This window comes from Somniosus microcephalus, chromosome 5, assembly GCF_052327205.1.
Source record: "Somniosus microcephalus isolate GS21.2 chromosome 5, FLI_Smic_1.0, whole genome shotgun sequence".
Classification (NCBI taxonomy): Eukaryota; Metazoa; Chordata; class Chondrichthyes; order Squaliformes; family Somniosidae; genus Somniosus; species Somniosus microcephalus.
In genome coordinates this window covers 281027808-281048866 of record NC_140991.1, presented here as the reverse complement: position 1 = coordinate 281048866, position 21059 = coordinate 281027808, and the positions used below count along the sequence as shown (strand labels likewise).

The following is a 21059-nucleotide window of genomic DNA, read 5'->3' as shown; positions in this document are numbered from 1 at the left end:
TGAGGTGTTGTTTTCAGAGTATGAATTTTGCTGGTTAATAAAGAGCTCTGGATATTTAGGTGCCATTTAAACGAGTTTCCTGTACCAAAACTCGGTTTCATAGCCACATCTCTTTCCTCAGCAACTGTCTCCTGCTCGGACTTATTCCATGTGGATTCCATCTGAAATTACACCCTTCAAATTTCAGATTCACCCATGGTTACATATATTGGCAAATATTCAGTGTTCCTCGAACCACTGCTCTCGCCGTTTCCTGAGATCCAAGCTCAACGCCATCATATGCACACTCTTAAGCAGCACTGACTCGCTATCTCAGAGTTGTCCGGACCAGTTCCATTTCATCCTTCACCTCATCCGGCACTTTAACAAAAAACGTTTTTCTTCCTTTCAGTTGTCAAGGATCGCAAGCTTCATCAACTCTTGGATACCAACGCCCCTCCAGATCCTTCTTCCCTTTCACTTTCTTCTGATCCTACCCCTCCTTCCAATCTCACCCTTTGCTGTGTTTTCACTAGCCTCTCTGGCCCCAAATGATCAGTCCTCAGCTTCAACCCCTTATGCCACCACCTCAATGAATTTAGATCTCATCATGATGCCGAGCTCCTCTTCTGTTACCTTCACCCCCACGGCCACTTTTTTGGCCAGGTGTCTTCCCCCCCCGCACAGCAAACCCTTTCTCCGGTCTTCAGAATTCTCATTCCACCTGGAACGCTCCCTCTGGCCTCTTACCCTTTCTAGATCTTTTCATTGGGAACTGCCGGCGTGACATTGACCATCTCACTTTTTCTACTCTGTTCACTCACTCTAACCTGCTTCCTTCTGAACTTGCAACACTGTTCTCTCAGGTCCAACCCTAACATTGTTATTAAACCTGCTGACAAGGGTGGCACTGTTGTTGTTTGGTGAACCGACCTCTACCTTGCGGAGGTTGAACACCAACTCTCCAATACCTCCTCCTACCTCCCCCTGGATCATGACTCCACCACTGAATATCAAGCCATTGTTTCTCAGACCGTCACTGACCTCATCTCCTCTGGAGATCTTCCCTTCACAGCCTCCAACCGCAGTCCTCCAACCCCAGACAGCCTGCTTCTACCTCCTTCCCAAGATCCACAAACAGGACTGACCTGGTAGACCCATCATTTCAGCCTATTCTTGCCCCACGGAACTGATTTCTTCCCATCTCAACTCTATTTTTCCTCCTTGTCCAGTTTCTTCCCACCTGCAACCACGACTCTTCCAACACCCTCTGCCACTTTAACAGTTTCCATTTTCCTGGCACTAACCGTCTCCTTTTTACCATGAACGTCCAGTACCTCCATCCCCCACTAGAATGGCCTGAGGGCCTTCCGTTTCTTCCTTGAAGAGGCCCAACCAGTCCCCATCCACCACCATCCTCCTCTGCCTGGCTGAACTTGTTCTTGCATTGAACAATTTCTCCTTTGACTCCACTTACTTCCTTCAAATAAAGTGTTGCTATGGGAACCTGTATGGGTCCTAGCTATGCCTGACATTTTGTGGGATATGTGGAACATTCTTTGTTCCAGTCCTACTCAGATCCCCTCCCCCACCTCTTCCTCCAGTACATTGATGACTGTATCGGTGCCGTTTCCTGCTCTCGCCCAGAACTGGAAAATTTAATCAACTTTGCTTCCAATTCAACCCCTCCCTCGCCTTCACATGGTCCATCTCCGATTCTTCCCTTCCATCCTTGACTTCTCTATCTCCATTTCTGGGGATAGGCAGTCGACCAATATCTACTATAAGCCCACTGACTCCCACAGCTACCTTGCTTACACTTCCTCCCACCTAGCTTCCTGTAAGGACTCTATTCCATTCTCCCAGTTTCTCCATCACCGTTGCATTTGTTCTGACAATCCCATCTGCCATACCAGTACCTCAGATACATCTTCCTTCTTCCTCAACCGAGGATTCCCCTCCAATGTGGTTGACAAGGCCCTTGACCATGTCCGTCCCATTTCCCACACTTTGCTTCTCACCACGTCCCGTTCCTCCCTCCCGGAACCATGATAGGGTTCCCCTTGTCCTCACCTTACACCCCACCAGCCTCCACATTCAATGGATAATCCTCCGCCACTTCCGTTACCTCTAATGTGATGCCACCACCAAACACATCTTCCCTTCCCCGCCCCTCTCCTTTCGGCATTCCAAAAGGACCGTTGCCTCCGCGACACCCTGGTCCACTCTTCAATCACCCCCAACACCCCTTCCCCATTCCACAGCACCTTCCCCTGCAAGTGCAGAAGATGCAACACCTGCCCTTTTACTTCCTCCGTTCCCACTATCCAGAGCCCTAAACACTCCTTCCAGGTGAAACAGCGAGTTAGTTGTACAACTTCCAATTTAGTATACTGTATTCGCCGCACATGATGCAGTCACCTCTACATTGGGGAGACTAAACACAGATTAAGTGACCGCAAACATAACCTGGAGCTTCCTGTTGCTTGCTATTTTAATTCCGCCCCACTCCCACTCTGACCTTGACCTCCTACACTGTTTTAATGAAGATCAAGGAATAGCACTTCATCCTTCTGGACTCAACACGGAGTTGAACAATTTCAGATCATAACCACGGTTCTCATTTTTTGAGACAGCAGCTGCTGGTAATGATTCTGCTGTTGTGATTTACAGCTCCTCTAGACCCATCTTTTGTTTCTTTTCTTGTCCCATTATCATCCCCTTTGCCTTGCACCATCATCCCTTTTGTCATTTAATCACTCCTGCCTATCACTGACCTTCCCTTTTGTTCTTTCCTCGCCTCTCTCCCCCCACCCACCCCATTTCTTCCCTGCCTCTGTACTTGCTTAAAACCTGTTCCATCTCTAACTTTTTCCATTTCTGATGAAAGGTCATCAACTTGAAACGTTAACTCTGTTTCTTTCTCCACAGATGCTGCCTGACCTGCTGAGTATTTCCAGCATTTTCTGTTTTTATTTAGCAAGACTTAGATGTTCAATTACAAAATCTTTAAATCTTGCTGTAACACTTAGTTGCAGAAAACATTACTGACGTTAAGAGTTGAAAAACTTACAACTTTAGATTACAGTATCTATTTTATCAATCTATTTAATATCACTGAGATATAGAATAGTTGTCCTTGTAATTAATTACACCAGGCAAGCAGCAACCTTAATTTTAATTATTTATTCATAGTTCTGTATTTCCTTTGCAAGGCAAAGAATAACTTTATACATCATGCCAGCAAGCTGACAAAAATGCATTACATTTGGAATTTGCTTAGTTAAAGTTCCAAGAACAACAGCTCAAATAAATCTCAACAAAAAAAAGAAATATTTTCAGTGTAACATTTCCATACCTTTACCAAATAAGGGAATATGCTAACAAACAAGTTGAAGTTCTTAAGTTCAATAATCGAACTGGTTCACTATACTATACTCAATGAAACTCCTACACCCTTGCAGCTTCCAGAACAGAAGCTTAAATATAAACAGATATTTCTCACTGATGACTGCATGCACACCCATTTTTTTGCATTTGAAAGTGCCAATATCTTTGTGTCTTTCTCAAGACTACTAAAAAACAACATAATTGTGCTAATAGTAATTATTTGGCATCTGGTGATTCAGAAGACCATAACAAAGCCAATTGTCTTCTCATAGGAATAAACTAAAAGCATTTACAAAAAATCAACTACTTTAAAAATGCACCAATAAACTACATCCTAGGGCAAGATTGTTTTTCAAAGCCATTTTTTCTTCAGATTCAGTTAAACTTGTATTTAATCCACTGAACCAACTTGGGGGCACTATTAAACAAGCAACTCTAAGTAAGTACTTGGCCAAGGACTACCTCCACAGGTCTTGAGTTTAACTGATTTAAATATCTGCATATATCCAAAGAGAAGCCCTGTATTTGCCCATTTGATGCTCCACAACCTGAAGCAGCATAGGGTAAGGAAGTCTCCTTGCAGTGCATTTGCTCAGTAGCACTGTGGTCAAAATCCATTCATAAAGGCTGATTCAGTTTCTCTCCACCTCCCTGTCCCAAATATTTACTAATGCTCTTTGGAGACTTAAAAAAAGTGTTGGAGACACCAGACAGTACTTTTAATGATTCTGAGCATAACTGCTGCAAGGACATCTGCCTACATCACCATATGGACAATTCCAGGAATTAATAGACATTTTTATAGGTTAAAACATTAAGTTAAACCTATGGAGGTACTCTAAAAATAACCATTTATTAATATCATTTACTCAGTTATATTCTCCTTTAAATTCCAAAGTGCTCCTGAATAATTACAATGGAATTATTTGGACTTGTAGTGATTGTGAATTACTTTAAAGGCATTATTCAGATAACATACTGTAGTATTTACAAAATTCAGAACCAGAATGAATTATTTACACACATGCAGAATGGAGAGAATATAGCCCAAGTTTATAACCTGCAATCAGTCACACCTATTTTGGATACTGAAGTCACACAGACTCCCTCAAGTTAATATTTGTGAGCGCTCATTTTCTACAGTTGCAAGTTCATTAGGATACGAAGATTTAATCATCTGAAAATGGGAAGATACGGTTTACCACAAAAATAAACACACATTTTTCATGATATACTTTTTTTTTTTTTTTTGCATGAACAGAACAAAAAAAAAAATCAGTGTATAATCTTTTCCAGCCTGTAAACAAGTGCATTACTGTCATAGAAGATTTTTTTTTAAAAACAATTTACTTCAGTTGGTTTTCTTTTCTTTATGTAACCGTTACTTCCATACTTTTACAATCCCATCTCGCGAAGCAGTTACAATAAAACCCTGGGTGGTTTGGAAAGCAGCAAGATCTGTAATAATGTCATGGTGCCCAACTGGGAGAGATTCTGGACCTCTGCGGGGTACATCCTCTGACGATCCAACTTTCTGCTTGCTGTGAATTTCCTTTCAAAACATAAATAGATGTTTTCATTTAACGGAAATGCTGAAAATGTAAAGATTAACTTGTAAGATAGTTTAGAAACACTAATTCTATAAAAGGGTAGTTAGTCCACTTCAACCAACATTTTTCAAAAGTTATCAATTAGCTATTGCACAAATAGACTACTACAGAGTCATGAAGCAATGGCATATACAAACAAAACACACAAGTGACAAGTCAGTTCCGCTATTTAAATGTTTTAGTATACAAGTTTCCACATGGTATCCTGTATTTTTTTTTTATTTTTTTATATAAAGTGCATACCTCTTGAAAAGTGAAATTGGCATAAGCCTGTCAACATGTACAAGAATTTCAAACAACTTGAGCAGTTACAATTTAAAATATGCTGCATTGTGGAAAGAAAAATAGAACTTAGCGCCATTCGTGATCTTAGGATGTCTCAAAGTCCTTCACAACCAATGAAGTGTAACCACTGTTGTAATGTACGGAAACGTGGCAGCGAATTTGCCACAGCAAAGTCCCACAAACAGCAATGAGATGAGTGGCTAGTTAATCTGTTTTAGTGTTGTTGGTTGAGGGATAAATGTTGGCCAGGACACCAGGAGAGCTTCTCTGCTCATCTTAAAAATAGTGTTATGGGATCTTTTATGACCATCTGAGAGAACAGATTGGACCTTTGGTTTAATTTTTCATCTGAGAAACTGTGCCTCTTACAGTGCAGCACTCACTCGGTACTGCACTTAGTGTCAGCCTAGATTAAGTACTCAGGTCTCTGGAGTGGGTCGTGAACCCATAATCTTCTAACTCGGAGGCAATTGTGCTACCACTGAGCCAAGGAGCATACAGAAAATAAAAACAGAAAATGCTGGAAATGGCCGATCTGTCAGCACCCAAAGAGAAAATATTGTTTAACTTTTCAGGTAGAGAGGCACTTCTTCAGAACACGTCACTCAAGTTATTTCATCAATGCCATTTTTAATTGCCCATTTTCACTCTCTCCTTGTGGAATAGGTTCTGACTTCCATTCAAAGCCTCTCCTTGCAAAAATGTGGGCAGAAAGGCACATCTCATCACTCTCCAGTGTATTCTTTGTGCATTTCTACTCTCTGCTCTACAAGTCTTGAATTTAAACCAAATTAAATGGAATCAAGTCATTAGCTGGTTCCATCCTCTCTGGGTTTGAGCTTAAAGACAATAAAAAACATGAGATTTACATTTGATCTTTTCCTGGATATATGTTGGTCCATATTGGCAATGACTATCTCTAACAAGTGAGAGTCTATCTACTTCCCCATGACATTCAACAGCATTACCATCGCCAAATCCCCCATCAACATCCTGGGGGTCACCATTGACCAGAAACTTAACTGGACCAGCCACATAAATACTGTGGCAACAAGAGTGGGTCAGAGGCTGGGTATTCTGCGGCGAGTGTCTCACCTCCCGACTCCCCAAAACCTTTCTACCATCTACAAGGCACAAGTCAGGAGTGTGATGGAATACTCTCCACTTGCCTGGCTGAGTGCAGCTCCAACAACACTCAATTAGCTCGATACCATCCAGGACATAGCAGCTTGATTGCCACCCCATCCACCAATTTAAACATTCACTTCTTCCACCATCAGCGCACCGTGGCTACAGTGTGTACCATCTACAAGATGCACTGCAGCAACTCGCCAAGGTTTCTTCGGTAGCACCTTCCAAACCCACGACCTCTACTACCCAGAAGGACAAGGGCAGCAGGCACATGGGAACACCATTACCTGCAAGTTCCCCTCTAAGTTACACACCATCCTGACTTGGAAATATATTGTCGCTGGGTCAAAATCCTGGAACTCCCTCCCTAACAGCACTGTGGGAGTACCTTCACCACAAGGACTGCAGCAGTTGAAGGCGGCGGCTCACCACCACCTTCGAGGGCAATAAATGCTGGCCTTGCCAGCAATGCCCACATCCCATGAACGAATAAAAAATGTGACTGGTCTATCAACATAAAAAAAACAGCAAAAGTTTTTCTGCAAACCACTGCACCTTTCCATAATGGAACCCCAGTAATTTGAATCCCTTGAAACAAAGTTTTATTTTTCTCATGGGTGTGCCGTTTCCGGGAATGGGGCGAAGGAGTGGATTGGTGCTTGGGACGCCACTTCCACGTAGGGATGTTTGCACCCATGGTGTGGACCTTTATTTTCTTCCATCAGAATCCTAGACCAGTGGTGCCAGTTTTTCATGCTTCCCCTTTCTTCCTATCCCACCCCCTTTAAGCTATTCACACACTCTGGGTCGCGTGTATATTACTGGACTAGTAATCCAGAGAACAAGAGTTCAAATCCTACCATGGCAGTTTTATGAATTTGAATTCAGTAAAAAAACTAAATAAATCTGGAATAAAAAGCTGGTAAGAGTATAAGTGACTATGAAGCTGTCAGAATGTCGTAAAAACGTAACTGGTTCACAAATGTCCTTCAGGGAATAAAATTCGCCATCCTTACCCTGTCTGGTCTATATGTGACTCCAGTCCCACATTGTGGTTAACTCTTGACTGGCCTCTGAAATGGCCTAGCAAGCCATTCATTATCAGACTGCTACAAAATGTCTTTTATTTTCTTTGATTTCCTTCATTATGCCTCCTGCTAATATCACTTCCGCTATTTAACCATCTACTGTTCTCCATCCAATCACTTCACAGGTGACTATTTATTTTCCTGTGTGTTTTTCTTTTCCCTTCCCCATCTCCTGTTCCTTTTTAAATGCTGTTCATATGCACTATCTTCCTGTCCTGAGGAAGGGTCTTAGGCCTGAGATGTCAACTGACTGATGTCTGTTTCTCCACAGAAGTTGCCTGATTTGATGAGTATTTCCAGCATTTTCTGTGACGCCATTCACTGCTGACCTCAGGAAAAAACTGCCCACAAAGATCTAGCAATCTGTGTGGCATCAATTGCACCTTCCCTGACATCAATTTCATTCTGGCGCCAACTCTCGGGTATCTCTGGCATTCAGTAGTGATGTCATCAAGCAGGCTAAGTAGCCAATCACATTGAAGAATTCTTACAGCCAGCAAACCAGGAATTAAAATGCACTGATTATCCTTTGCATTTTATAAATTTGAGAGCGCAAAATAAAGATTAGGACATACATGAGATTAAGGTAGAAGCTGAAACATAAAACTTAAAAATTATTTTTTTTAATATAAAAAAAATTCCATAGGTTTTTAATGTATCACAATAGAAAAATTTGACATTCCACAAATATAAAATTAGTTTTTCAGGGCCAGGGGTTTGTTCAGCAGTATCTATGATTTAGTATGCTGTTAAAAACCCAGTTACACCTCAATTAACAAGGCTCAACATTCTTGGTTTTTATTTTAACAACGCTATTGCAGCGTATAAGGGGAAGTTCACATCAGTTCAAGTGATTTCTAAAGATTACCATCTGCGGGGACCCTGTGGAGGAGCAGGAAATCACTGACAGGAACTTTTGGATTTACGCGTTTAACTGCATGCGCGCGGATGCCAGAAGTTGCCGTCAGTTTCACAGAATAATGACGGCGAACACCGATACGTCCGCCGTCATTACAACCGCAAAATACGGGCCAATGTATATGCACAGGCCAGAGCTTTCACTAAAGTTCTTCGGAAACATTTAATAAGGTTAGGTTTAATTAGCTAGTTGGTTGGTCTTTATTATGTTGTGAATTAGTCAATATTCTGTTGACTACTTATGTATATTGCTATTGAAATGTACAAATCGTCAATTAAAATCTTTTGAGAGATGGCAATGTTCAGCGAAACCTACCTGCACAACCTCAGTTCCTTCAATTATCTTTCTGTAATACGAGACAGATGGACAATGCAGAGCATCATTTGCACCTCCTGCTACAATGTATGATCTCTCTGGGTATGCTAGATCCCAGAACCTGTGGGCGTAGAACTGTAGTTAATTTAAAAGTAACACAATTATGGTTTGTGAAAGATACTAGTTTCAGTACAACTGTTCTAAAATTGATCTTTTATAAAAGCAGCTGGTAGCTGAGCGAGGGAGGAAAAAAAAGGAAAGACACATTTTATAGTGCCTTTCACAACTTCAGGACACCCCAAAGTGCTTGACGGCCAAAGAAGTCCTTTTGAAGTGTAGTCACCGTTGTAATGTAGGAAACGCGGCAGCCAATTTGAGCATAACATGTTCCCAATGTGATAATGACCAGATAATCTGTTTTAGTGATGTTGGTTGAGGGATAAATATTGGCCAGATCATTGGGGAGAGCTCCCCATCTCTTTTCAAAATAGTGCCGTGGCATCTTTTACATCAACCCGAGGGGGCAGACAGGGCCTCGGTTTAATGTCTCATTCGAAAGATGCCACCTCTGACAATGCCGCATTTCCTTAGTACTGTACTGGAGTGTCAGCCTGGATTTTGTGCTCAAGTCTCTGGAGTGGGACTCAAACCCACAACTTTCTGACTCAGACGAAAGTGCTACCCACTGAGCTAGCTATGCTGAATTAGCGGATCTCCGTGAGGCAGCACTGAAGGCACTACAATTGAGGTCAGTGTTCTTTGTTCAGGAGAGAAAAATCTACCAGAATCTCACTACTAGCTGCTATCCAGTAACCCTTGCTAGAAATGTGTATACATGGTCATCAGGTGAGGTCATGGTCTGATCAGGCGAGGACATGATCTGATCAGGCGAGGTTCTGATGCTCCTGTGATCTAATAGTCTACGGCCACCCAGGGGGTGAAATTGGTCTCGAGTGGTAGCACTGAAGTCGGTGGAAAAGAAAATCGCACACAGTGTAAAACAGGCTGCCGATTAGCTATTGCCCAAGACCAGTTTCACCACTGCTCCACCCCCCCCCCCCCCCCCCACACCCAGTCTAGGTTCACACAAAGAGTTACTACTTAGTACTAGAAAGCAATCAATGTTTATGGAATTGTACCGTGGAGAGAAGTCAACGACTTCAGGGAGATGAAGGGTCAAAATTTGGGGGAAAAGATTGCAAAATCTAATGTTTAGTTACTCATCAGGGAAAACTGTAGCATTTTAAACTTTGTGTAACACTGGCAAATAGTTAAGTTCAGAGATTCTCTCCATGCTGGAAAGAGGTGATCAGCATAGTGTTGCAGATGTGTTAGCATCAATTATCTGCTATGCACAATTTTAAATGCTACATAAGCAACATGTCTAAACTGCCAGTTAGATCTGATCTCATGTTTATAAAGAAATTCTCACAAGCTGTTGTAGATTTTAATATATAAACAGTTGTTGGCATTAAAGGACAAATTTGACAATTGCTTGGAAAAAGATTTAATGCAGTACTCAGAATAATTCATATACAGGATAGCAGAAAAGATAAGACACACAAGAATGCAAGAATCAAGCCAGTGACCTTCTGCAGAACAGCTAACAGTTAAAGGCAGATGAGCAAGACAGTGCACTGGAAATGCAGAACGGTGGAGGTAACAGGCCAGAATTTGCTGTCAAACTAACAGTGGGGCTAATAGTGCTCATTGTTATGCATAAATGGTACAGTAACTTCACTCAAAAGGATTTGGTGCATCCTAGCTCATCTATCCAGAAACTATCAACAGTAGTGCACCAAATCACACCATCCAGTTGTTTCTTAAACAATACCAGGGTTTTTGTTTATGCTACCCTGTGTGATGAAGTTCCTATTGGCCTTTTGCTAGTTTGAACCTGTACTGCCCTCTTGTCCTACTGTTATGGTCTAATATGAAGCAGTGTTCCAAATTTCTCCAGTTTTGAAGAAGGGTCAAACCCGAAACGTCAACTCAAATTTCTCTCCACGGATGTTGCCTGACTTGCTGAGTTTTTCCAGCATTTTCTGTTGTTATTTCCAAATTTCTATACAGCCTATAATCTTATACAAGTCTCCTTTCAATTTCTTCCTTTCAAGGTTAAAAAGGCCATGGGGGTGGATTTTAACCCCCAAAAATGGTTGGGTTTGGTTCGGGTGACCAATCCGCTCGCAGGAGGCGGGTTGGTCATTTAAATATTTTACTGAGGCTGTATGCCTTCATGTTAACAGTGATTCTATTTTTAACCAGTTGGCCAGGTTTCCCTGGCCTCAGGAAACCAGACAGGTGAAAGAACGCAAGAAGGGCTCAATCCATAAGGTAAGTGCCTTTACAGCACTGTTTGTGGGCATGAGGAGCAGGAGTGTCTCCTGCAGACCCAACAAGCTTACCAATGAACCGCCGCAATCTGACCACCCCGACCACCGTCTGCCCCCACCCCACAAGTATCTGACCCGCTCCCCCCCCCCCTCCCCTCCCACCACCAATCCCCCACGATCTCTCCACCACCCCACCAGAAGACCTAACTGCTCTCAGCCCAGCTCGGCGGCGGCCTTGTGCAGCAGGCTGGCTGTGGGCGGGAAACCTACAGAACAAAAAATGTAAAAAACTGCAGGACATTCGGGAAACCTGTACTTCCAGGTTTCCCGACCTCAAAACAGCACCCCCCACCTCGCTCCCGCCTCCGAGCTAATATCCAGTCCCATGTTTCTGCAGTCTTTCCTCAACACATGGTGCTCAGGATCAGTTTTGTGGTTTTTCTCTGCATCACCTCCAGGGTTTGGATGTCTCCTTTGTATTCCAATGACCAGAAATGGACACAGTGCTCAAAACATGATCTGACCAGAGCAGTACAGTTTAAGTATGACTTTCTTGAATTGTACTCTACTGTTTTGGCTATGTAGTTCAGCATTCTATTTTCTCTGTTGATTGCTGCTCTGCAGTGGTTGTACATGTTAAGCACCGAGTCTATTAACAGTTCTAGATCTCTTCATCTTTACTATCTTTAGCTATTTAGACAGAATTACTGGAGTACAGGAAACTCTTTCGTATCCGGCACCGACAGGACCGGGATGGTGCCAGTTGATTAAAAATTCTGGATAATCGAATTAGCGCCAGCCAGTTAGCGCCTGGCGCGGGAGTACCGCCCCGGCCGCTAAATTGGGCTTACCGCCCCGGCAAGGAAGCGGAGCGTTATCTCGGGCGGTCCACTTCCTCTCGGGGCAGTGTCTGGAGCGCAAAGCACAGTAGTATTACACGGCCGCTCCACATAGCGCTGACGCGTTTCATCGCGCCTCCCCTTCCGTTAAAGGGGAGGGATGCTGCACACTCTGCAGGCCGTTTGACGGCCTCCACTAGCCCCCACTGACTAACTCGGCCACCGCAGGAGACTCGGACTCGACAACATTTCCGGTTATTGAGGTGTTGTTTTCGGACTATGAATTTTGCCGGTTATTAGAGAATTCCGGATATTTAGGTGCCGTTTAAACGAGTTTCCTGTATGTACATTAGCCATTTTTTTCTTCCCATGTGTAGCACTTTACATTAAGTTTCATTTGCACCTGTTCTGCATATTTTATCCAACTCATTTTGCAGGTCACTGGCTGCATCCTCAACAGCCACCCTTCCTTCCTGCCAATGTGTTAGCTTTTGGGAATTTGAATAATTTGTATTGACCATCTGAAATCAAATAATTATTATAAATTAAAAACAGAAAAATTCCAAATTTGATCCCTGAGGCATCCACTCAGTACTCACACCACCCACCCCTCCAAAAAGTACAGCACCTATTGCTTCCCAATATTCAGCCAATTTCTTATCCATTCCCAGGTGGGGCTTCGCTGGGAATATCACATGCTTAAAAAAAATTAATGAAGATGGCCAGGCAAGATCTTCTCTTGAATCCGTGTGGCTGTTATTTACCAGGTTATCATACAGGTACACTGAACAATCAGTTCCATTATTTATAGCTACATGAGGCTGATGCATCTGTAACTGCCCCTTCCAATTTGCCACCCTTTTTTGAAAATGGGTCCAACTTTCTTTCTTCAAGAATGCAAGACCCAGCGTTCAATTTCTTCGTACTAATGTATCACAAATCTAATTCCTCGTTTCTGAGGGCCCGAGAATAAATACCATCCTTTCCTGGGAATTTTCTTTGTTTTTAGTTTTTAACCTGTCTAGGACCTCCTCAATTAAATCAGTCATGTTGCTTGTGACTTCTCTTTAGGGTCGTCACCTTTTCCTGCTGTAGTACTGAAATAATTTCTTGCTGTTATGTTTAAAGGGGTTGAATGTTGAAGAATAATAAGCAATAGAATTTGTCTATGCGAGTCTTGGAACCGCTATGAAGATAGAGGCTTGATAAGGAGGAAATATACTGGGGGAGAAATTGGGTGAGTAGCGCCACCTGTTAGCGCCTAAAGAGGCAGTCAGTGGCTGTAGCGCCACTGGCTGCGCCTCCCGCGATATTCAGCAGGGGCGCTAATGGTGGCGTTAGCCTTTTGCGCTGCACCGCCACCGATGACGTCATCGGTGTGCGCAGCGCCCCATTCGCGCCCCGATCGCGATATTTGGTAGCGAACGCCACTGTAGCGCCGTTCGCTACCCGCGCCCGGTTCACGGGGCCTTGCTGCGCCGGCAGAGGCGCAAGTTAAGGTGGAGGTGTGGGGCGGCCGCTTTTTTGGCGGCCGCCTGCCAGCACCTCCGTCCCCGGCCTCCTGGTCCCCTCCCTGCGGCATTGCCGGCTGCTTCCCGAGAGCCCGGCACTGCTCCTTGGTGCCGGGCTCTTTTGCCGTCACTCGCGATCGGGGCTCGCGCTGCTGCAGGCCCCTCCCCCTTAACAGTGGGAGGAAGGCCTGCAGTACCGCAGCGTGCCATGCCGCAGCGTGTGGCGCTGCGAAATTCACTTTCAGCGCCCTAAGAGGGACGCGGAGCGCCTCAAGCCGCGCCCCATCTCCCTCTAGGGGCACTTCAACTGAATTTGCGGCGATCGCGGCGCAAATTCCAGCGCCCAGGCGAACTTTGCGCCGCTTGGGCGCCTCAGGCCAATTTCTAGGCCACAGATATGTATATATACGGGAACAGTAGCATAGTGGTTAAATGACTGGATTAGTAATCCAGAGGCCTGGACTAATGATCCAGAGATGGGAGTTCAAAGCCTACCATGGCAGCTGGGGAATTTAAACTCAGTTAATTAAATAAATCTGGAATAAAAGGCTAGTGACCACGAAACTATTGGATTGTCGTAAAAACCCATCTGGTTCACTAATGAAAATCTGTCATCCTTATGTGACTCTAGACCCACAGCAACTCTGAAAAGGCCTAGCAAGCCACTCAGTTGTAACAAATCACTACGAAACATCATAAGAAGAATAAAACCGGACGGGCCTGCAAAGTCCTCCTCACCAACATCTGTGCCACAATTGGGAGAGCAACAGCCTGACGTAGTCATACTCACAGAATCATACCTTTCAGCAATGTCCCAAACTACTCCATCACCATCCCTGGGCACGCCGACAGACCCACCAGGGTGGTGGGTATACACGTTTGCATCCATCGTCAGCCAGAAGTGCCGAGTGGATGATCCATATCAGCCTCCTCCTGAGGTCCCCACCATCACAGAAGCCAGTCTTCAGTTAATTTGATTCACTCCACGCGTTATCAAGAAACGGCTGAGTGCACTAGATACAGCAAAGGCCCCGACAACCTCCTGACTGTCGTGCTGAAGACTTGCGCTCCAGAACTAGCCGCGCCTCTGGCCAAGCTGTTCCAGTACAGCTACAACACTGACATCTACCCGACAATGTGGAAAACTGCCCAGGTATGTTCTGTCCACAAAAAGCAGGACAAATCCAACCCAGCCAATTACTGCCCCATTAGTCTACTCTCAATCATCAGCAAAGTGATGAAGGTGTCGTCGACAATGCTATTAAACGGCACTTACTCACCAATAACCTACTCACTGATGCCCAGTTTGAGTTCCGCCAAAACCACTCGGCTCCAGACCTCATTACAGCCTTGGTCCAAACATGGACAAAGGAGCCGAATTCCAGAGGTGAGGTGAGAGAGAGTGCCCTTGACATCAAGGCAGCATTTGACGGAGTGCGGCATCAAGGAGCCCCAGAAAAACTGAAGTCAATGAGAATCGGGGGGGCAAAACTCTCCACTGGCTGGAGTATTACCTAGCACAAAGGAAGATGGTTGTGATGGTCATCACAGCCCCAGGACATCGCTGCAGGAGTTCCTCAGGGCAGTGTCCCAGTCCCAACCATCTTCAGCTGCTTCATCAATGATCTTCCCTCCAACATAAGGTCAGAAATAGTGATATTCACCGAAGACTGCAGAGTGTTCAGTGCCATTCGCAACTCCTCAGATAACGAAGCAGTCCATGCCCGCATGTAACAAGACCTGGACGACATTCAGGCTTGGGCTGATAAGTAGCAGGTAACATTCGCACCACACAAATGCCAGGCAATGACTATCTCCAACAAGCAAGAGTCTAACCGCCACCCCTTGACATTCAACAGCATTACCATCGCCAAATTCTCCACCAGCAATGTCTTGGGGGGGGGGGGGGTCACCATTGACCAGAAACTAAACTGGACCAGCCACATAAATACTGTGGCTACAAGAGCAGGTCAGAGGCTAGGTATTCTGCGGCGAGTGTCTCGCCTCCTGACTCCCCAAAGCCTTTCCACCATCTACAAGGCACAAGTAAGGAGTGTGATGGAATACTCTCCACTTGCCTGGATGAGTGCAGCTCCAACAACAATCAAGAAGCTCGACATCATCCAGGACAAAGCAGTCCGCTTGATTGGCACCCCATCCACCACCTTAAACATTCACTCCCTCCACCACCGGCGTACTGTGGCTGCAGTGTGTACCATCTGCAAGAGGCACTGCAGCAATTCGCCAAGGCTTCTTCGGCAGCACCTCCCAAACCCATGACCTCTACCACCTAGAAGGACAAGGGCAGCAGGTGCATGGGAACACCACCACCTGCAAGTTCCCCTCCAAGTGACACACCATCCTGACTCGGAAATATAATACCAAATATAATCTATGCATTTCTTATTTTATTACTTTTAAAGCCATACGAACTACTCTTACCTTACTTGTGCTCTTCAAATGCTCATTTATGGTTTATGCCGTACTCATTTTTGAATATTGGAACACATTTTCCATCCTCTGGTCCTTGGTCACCATAGAACCGTAGACATTTATGGCACAGAAAGAGACCATTCAGCCTATCATGTCTGCGCCAGCTCATTTTAGTTTGTATCTAACCTCTTTATTGCCAGCTTAATTTTAGTTTTTAATCTAACCTCTAGTTATCACCTCCAAGTCACACACATCCTGACTTGGAAATATATCACCGTTCCTTCATCGTCACTGGGTCAAAATCCTGGAACTCCCTCCCTCACAGCATTGTGGGAGTACCTTCACCACACAGACTGCAGCGGCTCAAGAAGGCAAGTCACCACCATCTTCACAAGGGCAATTAGGGATGGGCAATAAACGCTGGCCTTGCCAGCGATGCCCAGATCCCATTAACGAATAAAAAAAAGTGGAAGGTTAAGTATTAATATTTAATTAAATCCACATTTTAAGCTTAAAATAGCAACAGAAGAATTAAAAAAAATTTTTTTTTAACGTTTAAAATTGAGAAAATGAAAACATAAAAAAGCAGATGCTATTAAAGGTGCAATCGGAATGAAAAGAGGAAACTGGTAAACTGAAAAAAGAGGAAGCTTCTACATGTCTGTAAAAAGAAAAGATTAGTGAAGACAAATGTAGGTCCCTTACAGTCAGAAACGGGAGAATTTATAATGGGTAACAAGGAAATGGCAGAGCAATTAAACAAATACTTTGGTTCTGTCTTCACGGAAGAGGGCACAAATAACTTCCCAGAAATGCTAGGGAACCAAGGGTCTAGTGAGAAGGAGGAATTAAAGGAAATTAGTATTAGTAAAAAAAGTGCTGGAGAAATTAATGGGACTGAAAGCCGATAAATCCCCAGGGCCTGATAATCTGCATCCCAGAGTGCTAAAAGAGGTAGCCACGGAAATAGTGGATGCATTGGTTGTCATCTTCCAAAATTCTATAGATTATGGAACAGTTCCTGCAGATTGGAGGGTGGCAAATGTAACCCCACTATTTAAAAAAAGGAGGGAGAGAAAACAGGGAACTACAGACCGGATAGCCTAACATCAGTAGTAGGAAAAATGCTAGAGTCTATTATAAAGGACTAGCTGGGGGAGCCCGGCTTTGCCAGGGCTGTTTTGGGCCGGGCGGTTTAAATCGAGTCCCAGGCTTTGGGGCCTGTCTGTCTGTCCGTCCGTCCCTGTGTGAATCTGCTGCCGGGCAACGTTTTAAATCGAGTCCTAGGCTTTGGGGCCTGTCTCTGTGTCCCTCTTTGAATCTGCTGCCGGGCAACATTTCTGCCTTTTAATAGCTTCAAAGATGAAAGTGAAAGTACTTATAAAACGTTTTTGGTAAATGTTATGTTATTTTTTAAAAGAGATACTAACTTTTTCGAAGCTGGATTAGCAGATTTTGAGCTGGAAGTAAATGGGGTTGTTAGCTTGAGGCAATGGCTGCCAGATCCCGGAGATGAAAACGATTAGTCCCGCCCACAGACGCAGTGATTGGCCAACCATCAGGCAACTGAACTGTAGGATTGGTCAATCGTGACGGCACAGGATTGGTCGACCTTGACGTCAGTCAATCAATGCTAATTAGCAGATAATGAGTTTAATTTTGAAGGTTTTTTGCATAACGCGCGAACAATTTTAGTCCGACCGAAAAGTAAATACGCTTATGACAGTTCTGGAATCGTAAGCTTTCTTTCGATGTTTCAGATATCTGTTGAAAGGAGCAGAATCACCTACACGCAACTCCAAGTCCAATAGGTGAGTCCGAGTGGGTTAATGGTGAGCTCAACTCGCACCAACATCCCACTTTTTATTTGAACAAAGTAGCATATGACTGTCTTCATTTTCACTTTGCTGTTACTGAAGTGCTTTCTGTTGTCTTTGAGTTTCTTTCTTGAAAAGACAATTATTTCTGTTCTTAGTAGAAGCTGTAACTGAGATTTGAATTCACAACTCTGTCTGCATCTAACTCTGCTCTTAAGTCAAACCATCTCCCTTGCGTAAAGGAAATTCAGCACTCAAATTTAAAGAGATGTATATTCCATAGATTCTGGATCAACAAAATAAAACTGATTTACATGCCACTTACTACAATTTTTGTGTATAACCTGGACTTTTCACCATCTGCGTTCTGGGCCCATTTTCAATGCAACATCGTCTGTTATGTATTTTTTGAACCCGATAAACCTGGCTTTTTTTAGGATCTCACCATGGCAATTACAAATGACTTGTATAAATGATTTAGGTATATATTATAGCATGCACTTGGTAATGCATCTCCTTATACTCCTGACTTGAGCCAATTTGTTTTTAACCCCAAACATTTAATTATAATTTATATTCAGTAGATAAATTGTAGCAATGAGAGAAAAGGACCTGTGCGGCAGATTTTCTGTGTACTTTTATTTAAAAAATATATATATATATATTTAGTGAAGTGGAATCTCTCCTGGTTACCCGCGTCGCTCGTCAGTTCACAGGTGGTTGACAGACTCCCACTTCAGTGCAAAATAAAATGGCCACCATTTTCTGCTTACCCTGCTGAGGCTGTACCTTTTAGTGTCCTTATACCTGTGCAAGAGGAGGTTAAATTTCACAGCAGCCCTACCCTTGGCACGAGCTGTGAAAGGCCTCTCATAGAGTCATAGAGTTATACAGCACAGAAAGAGGCCCTTCGGCCCATTGTGTCCGCGCCGTCCATCAAGCCCTGTCTATTCTAATCCCATTTTCCAGCACTTGGTCCGTAGCCTTGTATTCTATGGCATTTCAAGTGCTCATCTAAATGCTTCTTGAATGTTGTGAGGGTTCCTGCCTCTACCACCCTTTCAGGCAGTGAGTTCCAGATTCTAACCACCCTCTGGGTGAAAAAGTTTTTCCTCAAATCCCCTCTGAACCTCCTGCCCCTTACCTTGAAACTATGCCCCCTGGTTATTGACTCCTCTACTAAGGGGAAAAGTTCCTTTCTATCTATGCCCCTCACAATTTTGTACACCTCAATCAGGTCCCCCCCTCAGCCTTCTCTGCTCTAAGGAGAACAATCCCAGCCTGTCCAGTCTCTCTTCATAGCTGAAGCACTCCAGCCCAGGTAACATCCTGGTGAATCTCCTCTGCACCCTCTCCAATGCAATCACATCCCTCCTATAGTGTGGCGACCAGAACTGCACACAGTATTCCAGCTGTGGCCTAACCAGCGTTTTGTACAGCTCCATCATAACGTCCCTGCTCTTATATTCTATGCCTCGGCTAATGAAGGCAAGTATCCCATATGCCATTTTAACCACCTTATCTACTTGTCGTGCTGCCTTCAGGGATCTATGTACATGCACACCAAGGTCCCTCTGTCCTTCCTAGGGTCCTACCATTCATTGTGTATTCCCTTGCCTTGTTAGTCCTCCCAAAATGCATCACCTCACACTTTTCAGGGTTAAATTCCATTTGCCACTGTTCTGCCCATCTAACCAACCCGTCTATATAGTCCTGTAGCCTGAGGCTTCCCTCCTCGCTATTTACCACTCCACCAATTTTCGTGTCATCTGCGAACTTACTGATCATACCTCCTACATTCATATCTAAATCATTAATGTACACTACAAAGAGCAAAGGACTCGGCAGTCAGCACCGATCCCTGCAGTACACCACTGGACACAGGCTTCCAGTCACAAAAACAACCTTCGACCATCACCCTCTGCCTCCTGCCACTAAGCCAATTTTGGATACAATGTGCCAAATTGCCCTGGATCCCTTGGGCCAGTCTCCCATGTGGGACTTTGTCAAAAGCCTTACTGAAGCCCATGTAGACTACATCAACTGCACTACCCTCATCCACACACCTAGTCGCCCCCTCGAAAAATTCAATCAAATTGGTTAGACATAATCTCTCCCTGACAAAGCCATGTTGACTATCCTTGATTAATCCTTGCCTCTCCAAGTGGAGACTAATTCTGTCCCTCAGAAGTTTTTCCAATAATTTCCCTACCACTGATGTAAGGCTCACTGGCCTGTAATTCCCTGGTTTATCCCTACTACCCTTCTTGAATAATGGTACTACGTTAGCTGTGCTCCAGTCCTCTGGCATCTCCCCTGTGGCCAGAGAGGTTCTGAAAATTTGTGTCAGAGCCCCTGCAATCTCCTCCCTTGCCTCACACAGCAGCCTGGGATGCATCTAGTCAGGGCCTGGGGATTTATCCACTTTTAAGCCCGCTAAAACTGCTAGTACAGTACCTCCTTCCCCTCAATGCTAATTTGTTCAAGTATATCACAATCCCCCTGCCTGATTGCTATGCCTACATCGTCCTTCTCCATAGTGAACACAGATGCAAAATATTCATTTAAAACCTCACCTACACTTTCCGGCTCTACACACAGATTACCACTTTGGTCCCTAATGGGCCCTACTCTTTCCCTGGTTAGCCTCTTGCCCTTAATATACTTATAAAACACCTTGGGATTTTCCTTTATTTTGCCTGCCAGGGTTTTTTCATGCCCCCTCTTCGCTCTCCTAATTTCTTTTTTAAGTACCCCCCTGCACTTTCTATACTCCTCTGGGCTTCCACTGTTTTTAGTCCTTTGTATCTGCCAAAAGCCTCCCTTTTTTCCCTAATCCGTTCTTGTATATCCCTTGACATCCAGGGTTCCCTGGGTTTGTTGGTCGCACCCTTGACCTTTACGGGAACATGTTGGCGTTGTACTCTCTCTATTTCCTTTCTGAAAGACTCCCACTGCTCTGATGTGGGTTTTCCTACAAGTAGCTGATCCCAGTCCACTTTGGCCAGATCCTGCCTTACCATATTAAAATCGGCCTTCCCCCAATTTTGAACCTTTATTTCCGGTCCATCTTTGTCCTTTTCCATGACTACCTTAAACCTCACCGAATTATGGTCACTGTCACCAAAATGCTCTCCTACTGACACTTCTACCACTTGCCTGGCGACATTCCCTAGAATTAGGTCCAGTACTGCCCCCTCTCTTGTAGGACTTTCTACATGCTGGCTCAAAAAGCTCTCCTGGATGCACTTTAAGAATTCCGCACCCTCTAAGCCTTTCACACTCTGACTATCCCAGTTAATATTGGGGAAGTTGAAATCCCCTACTATTATTACCCTATTATTTCTACACTTCTCTGAGATTTGCCTACATATCTGTTCCTCTATCTCCCCCTGACTGTTTGGGG

The 21059-nt window shown here is 44.2% G+C and overlaps 1 protein-coding gene across 4 annotated transcripts in view; it reads right to left on the bottom strand.

Annotated features, from left to right (window-relative positions):
- Positions 1 to 3146: 3146 nt before the first annotated feature.
- pik3r4 (phosphoinositide-3-kinase, regulatory subunit 4) overlaps positions 3147 to 21059 on the bottom strand; it is a 122035-nt gene continuing 104122 nt past the window's right edge. For all 4 annotated transcript variants that reach the window (XM_085989023.1, XM_085989020.1, XM_085989022.1 and 1 more), the window contains 2 exons: positions 8718 to 8838; positions 3147 to 4921 (listed from right to left, as the gene is read on the bottom strand). In XM_085989023.1, the coding sequence (XP_085845149.1) occupies positions 4751 to 4921; positions 8718 to 8838 (292 nt within the window). In that variant the 3' untranslated portion in view covers positions 3147 to 4750. The remainder of the gene's footprint in view (positions 4922 to 8717; positions 8839 to 21059) is intronic.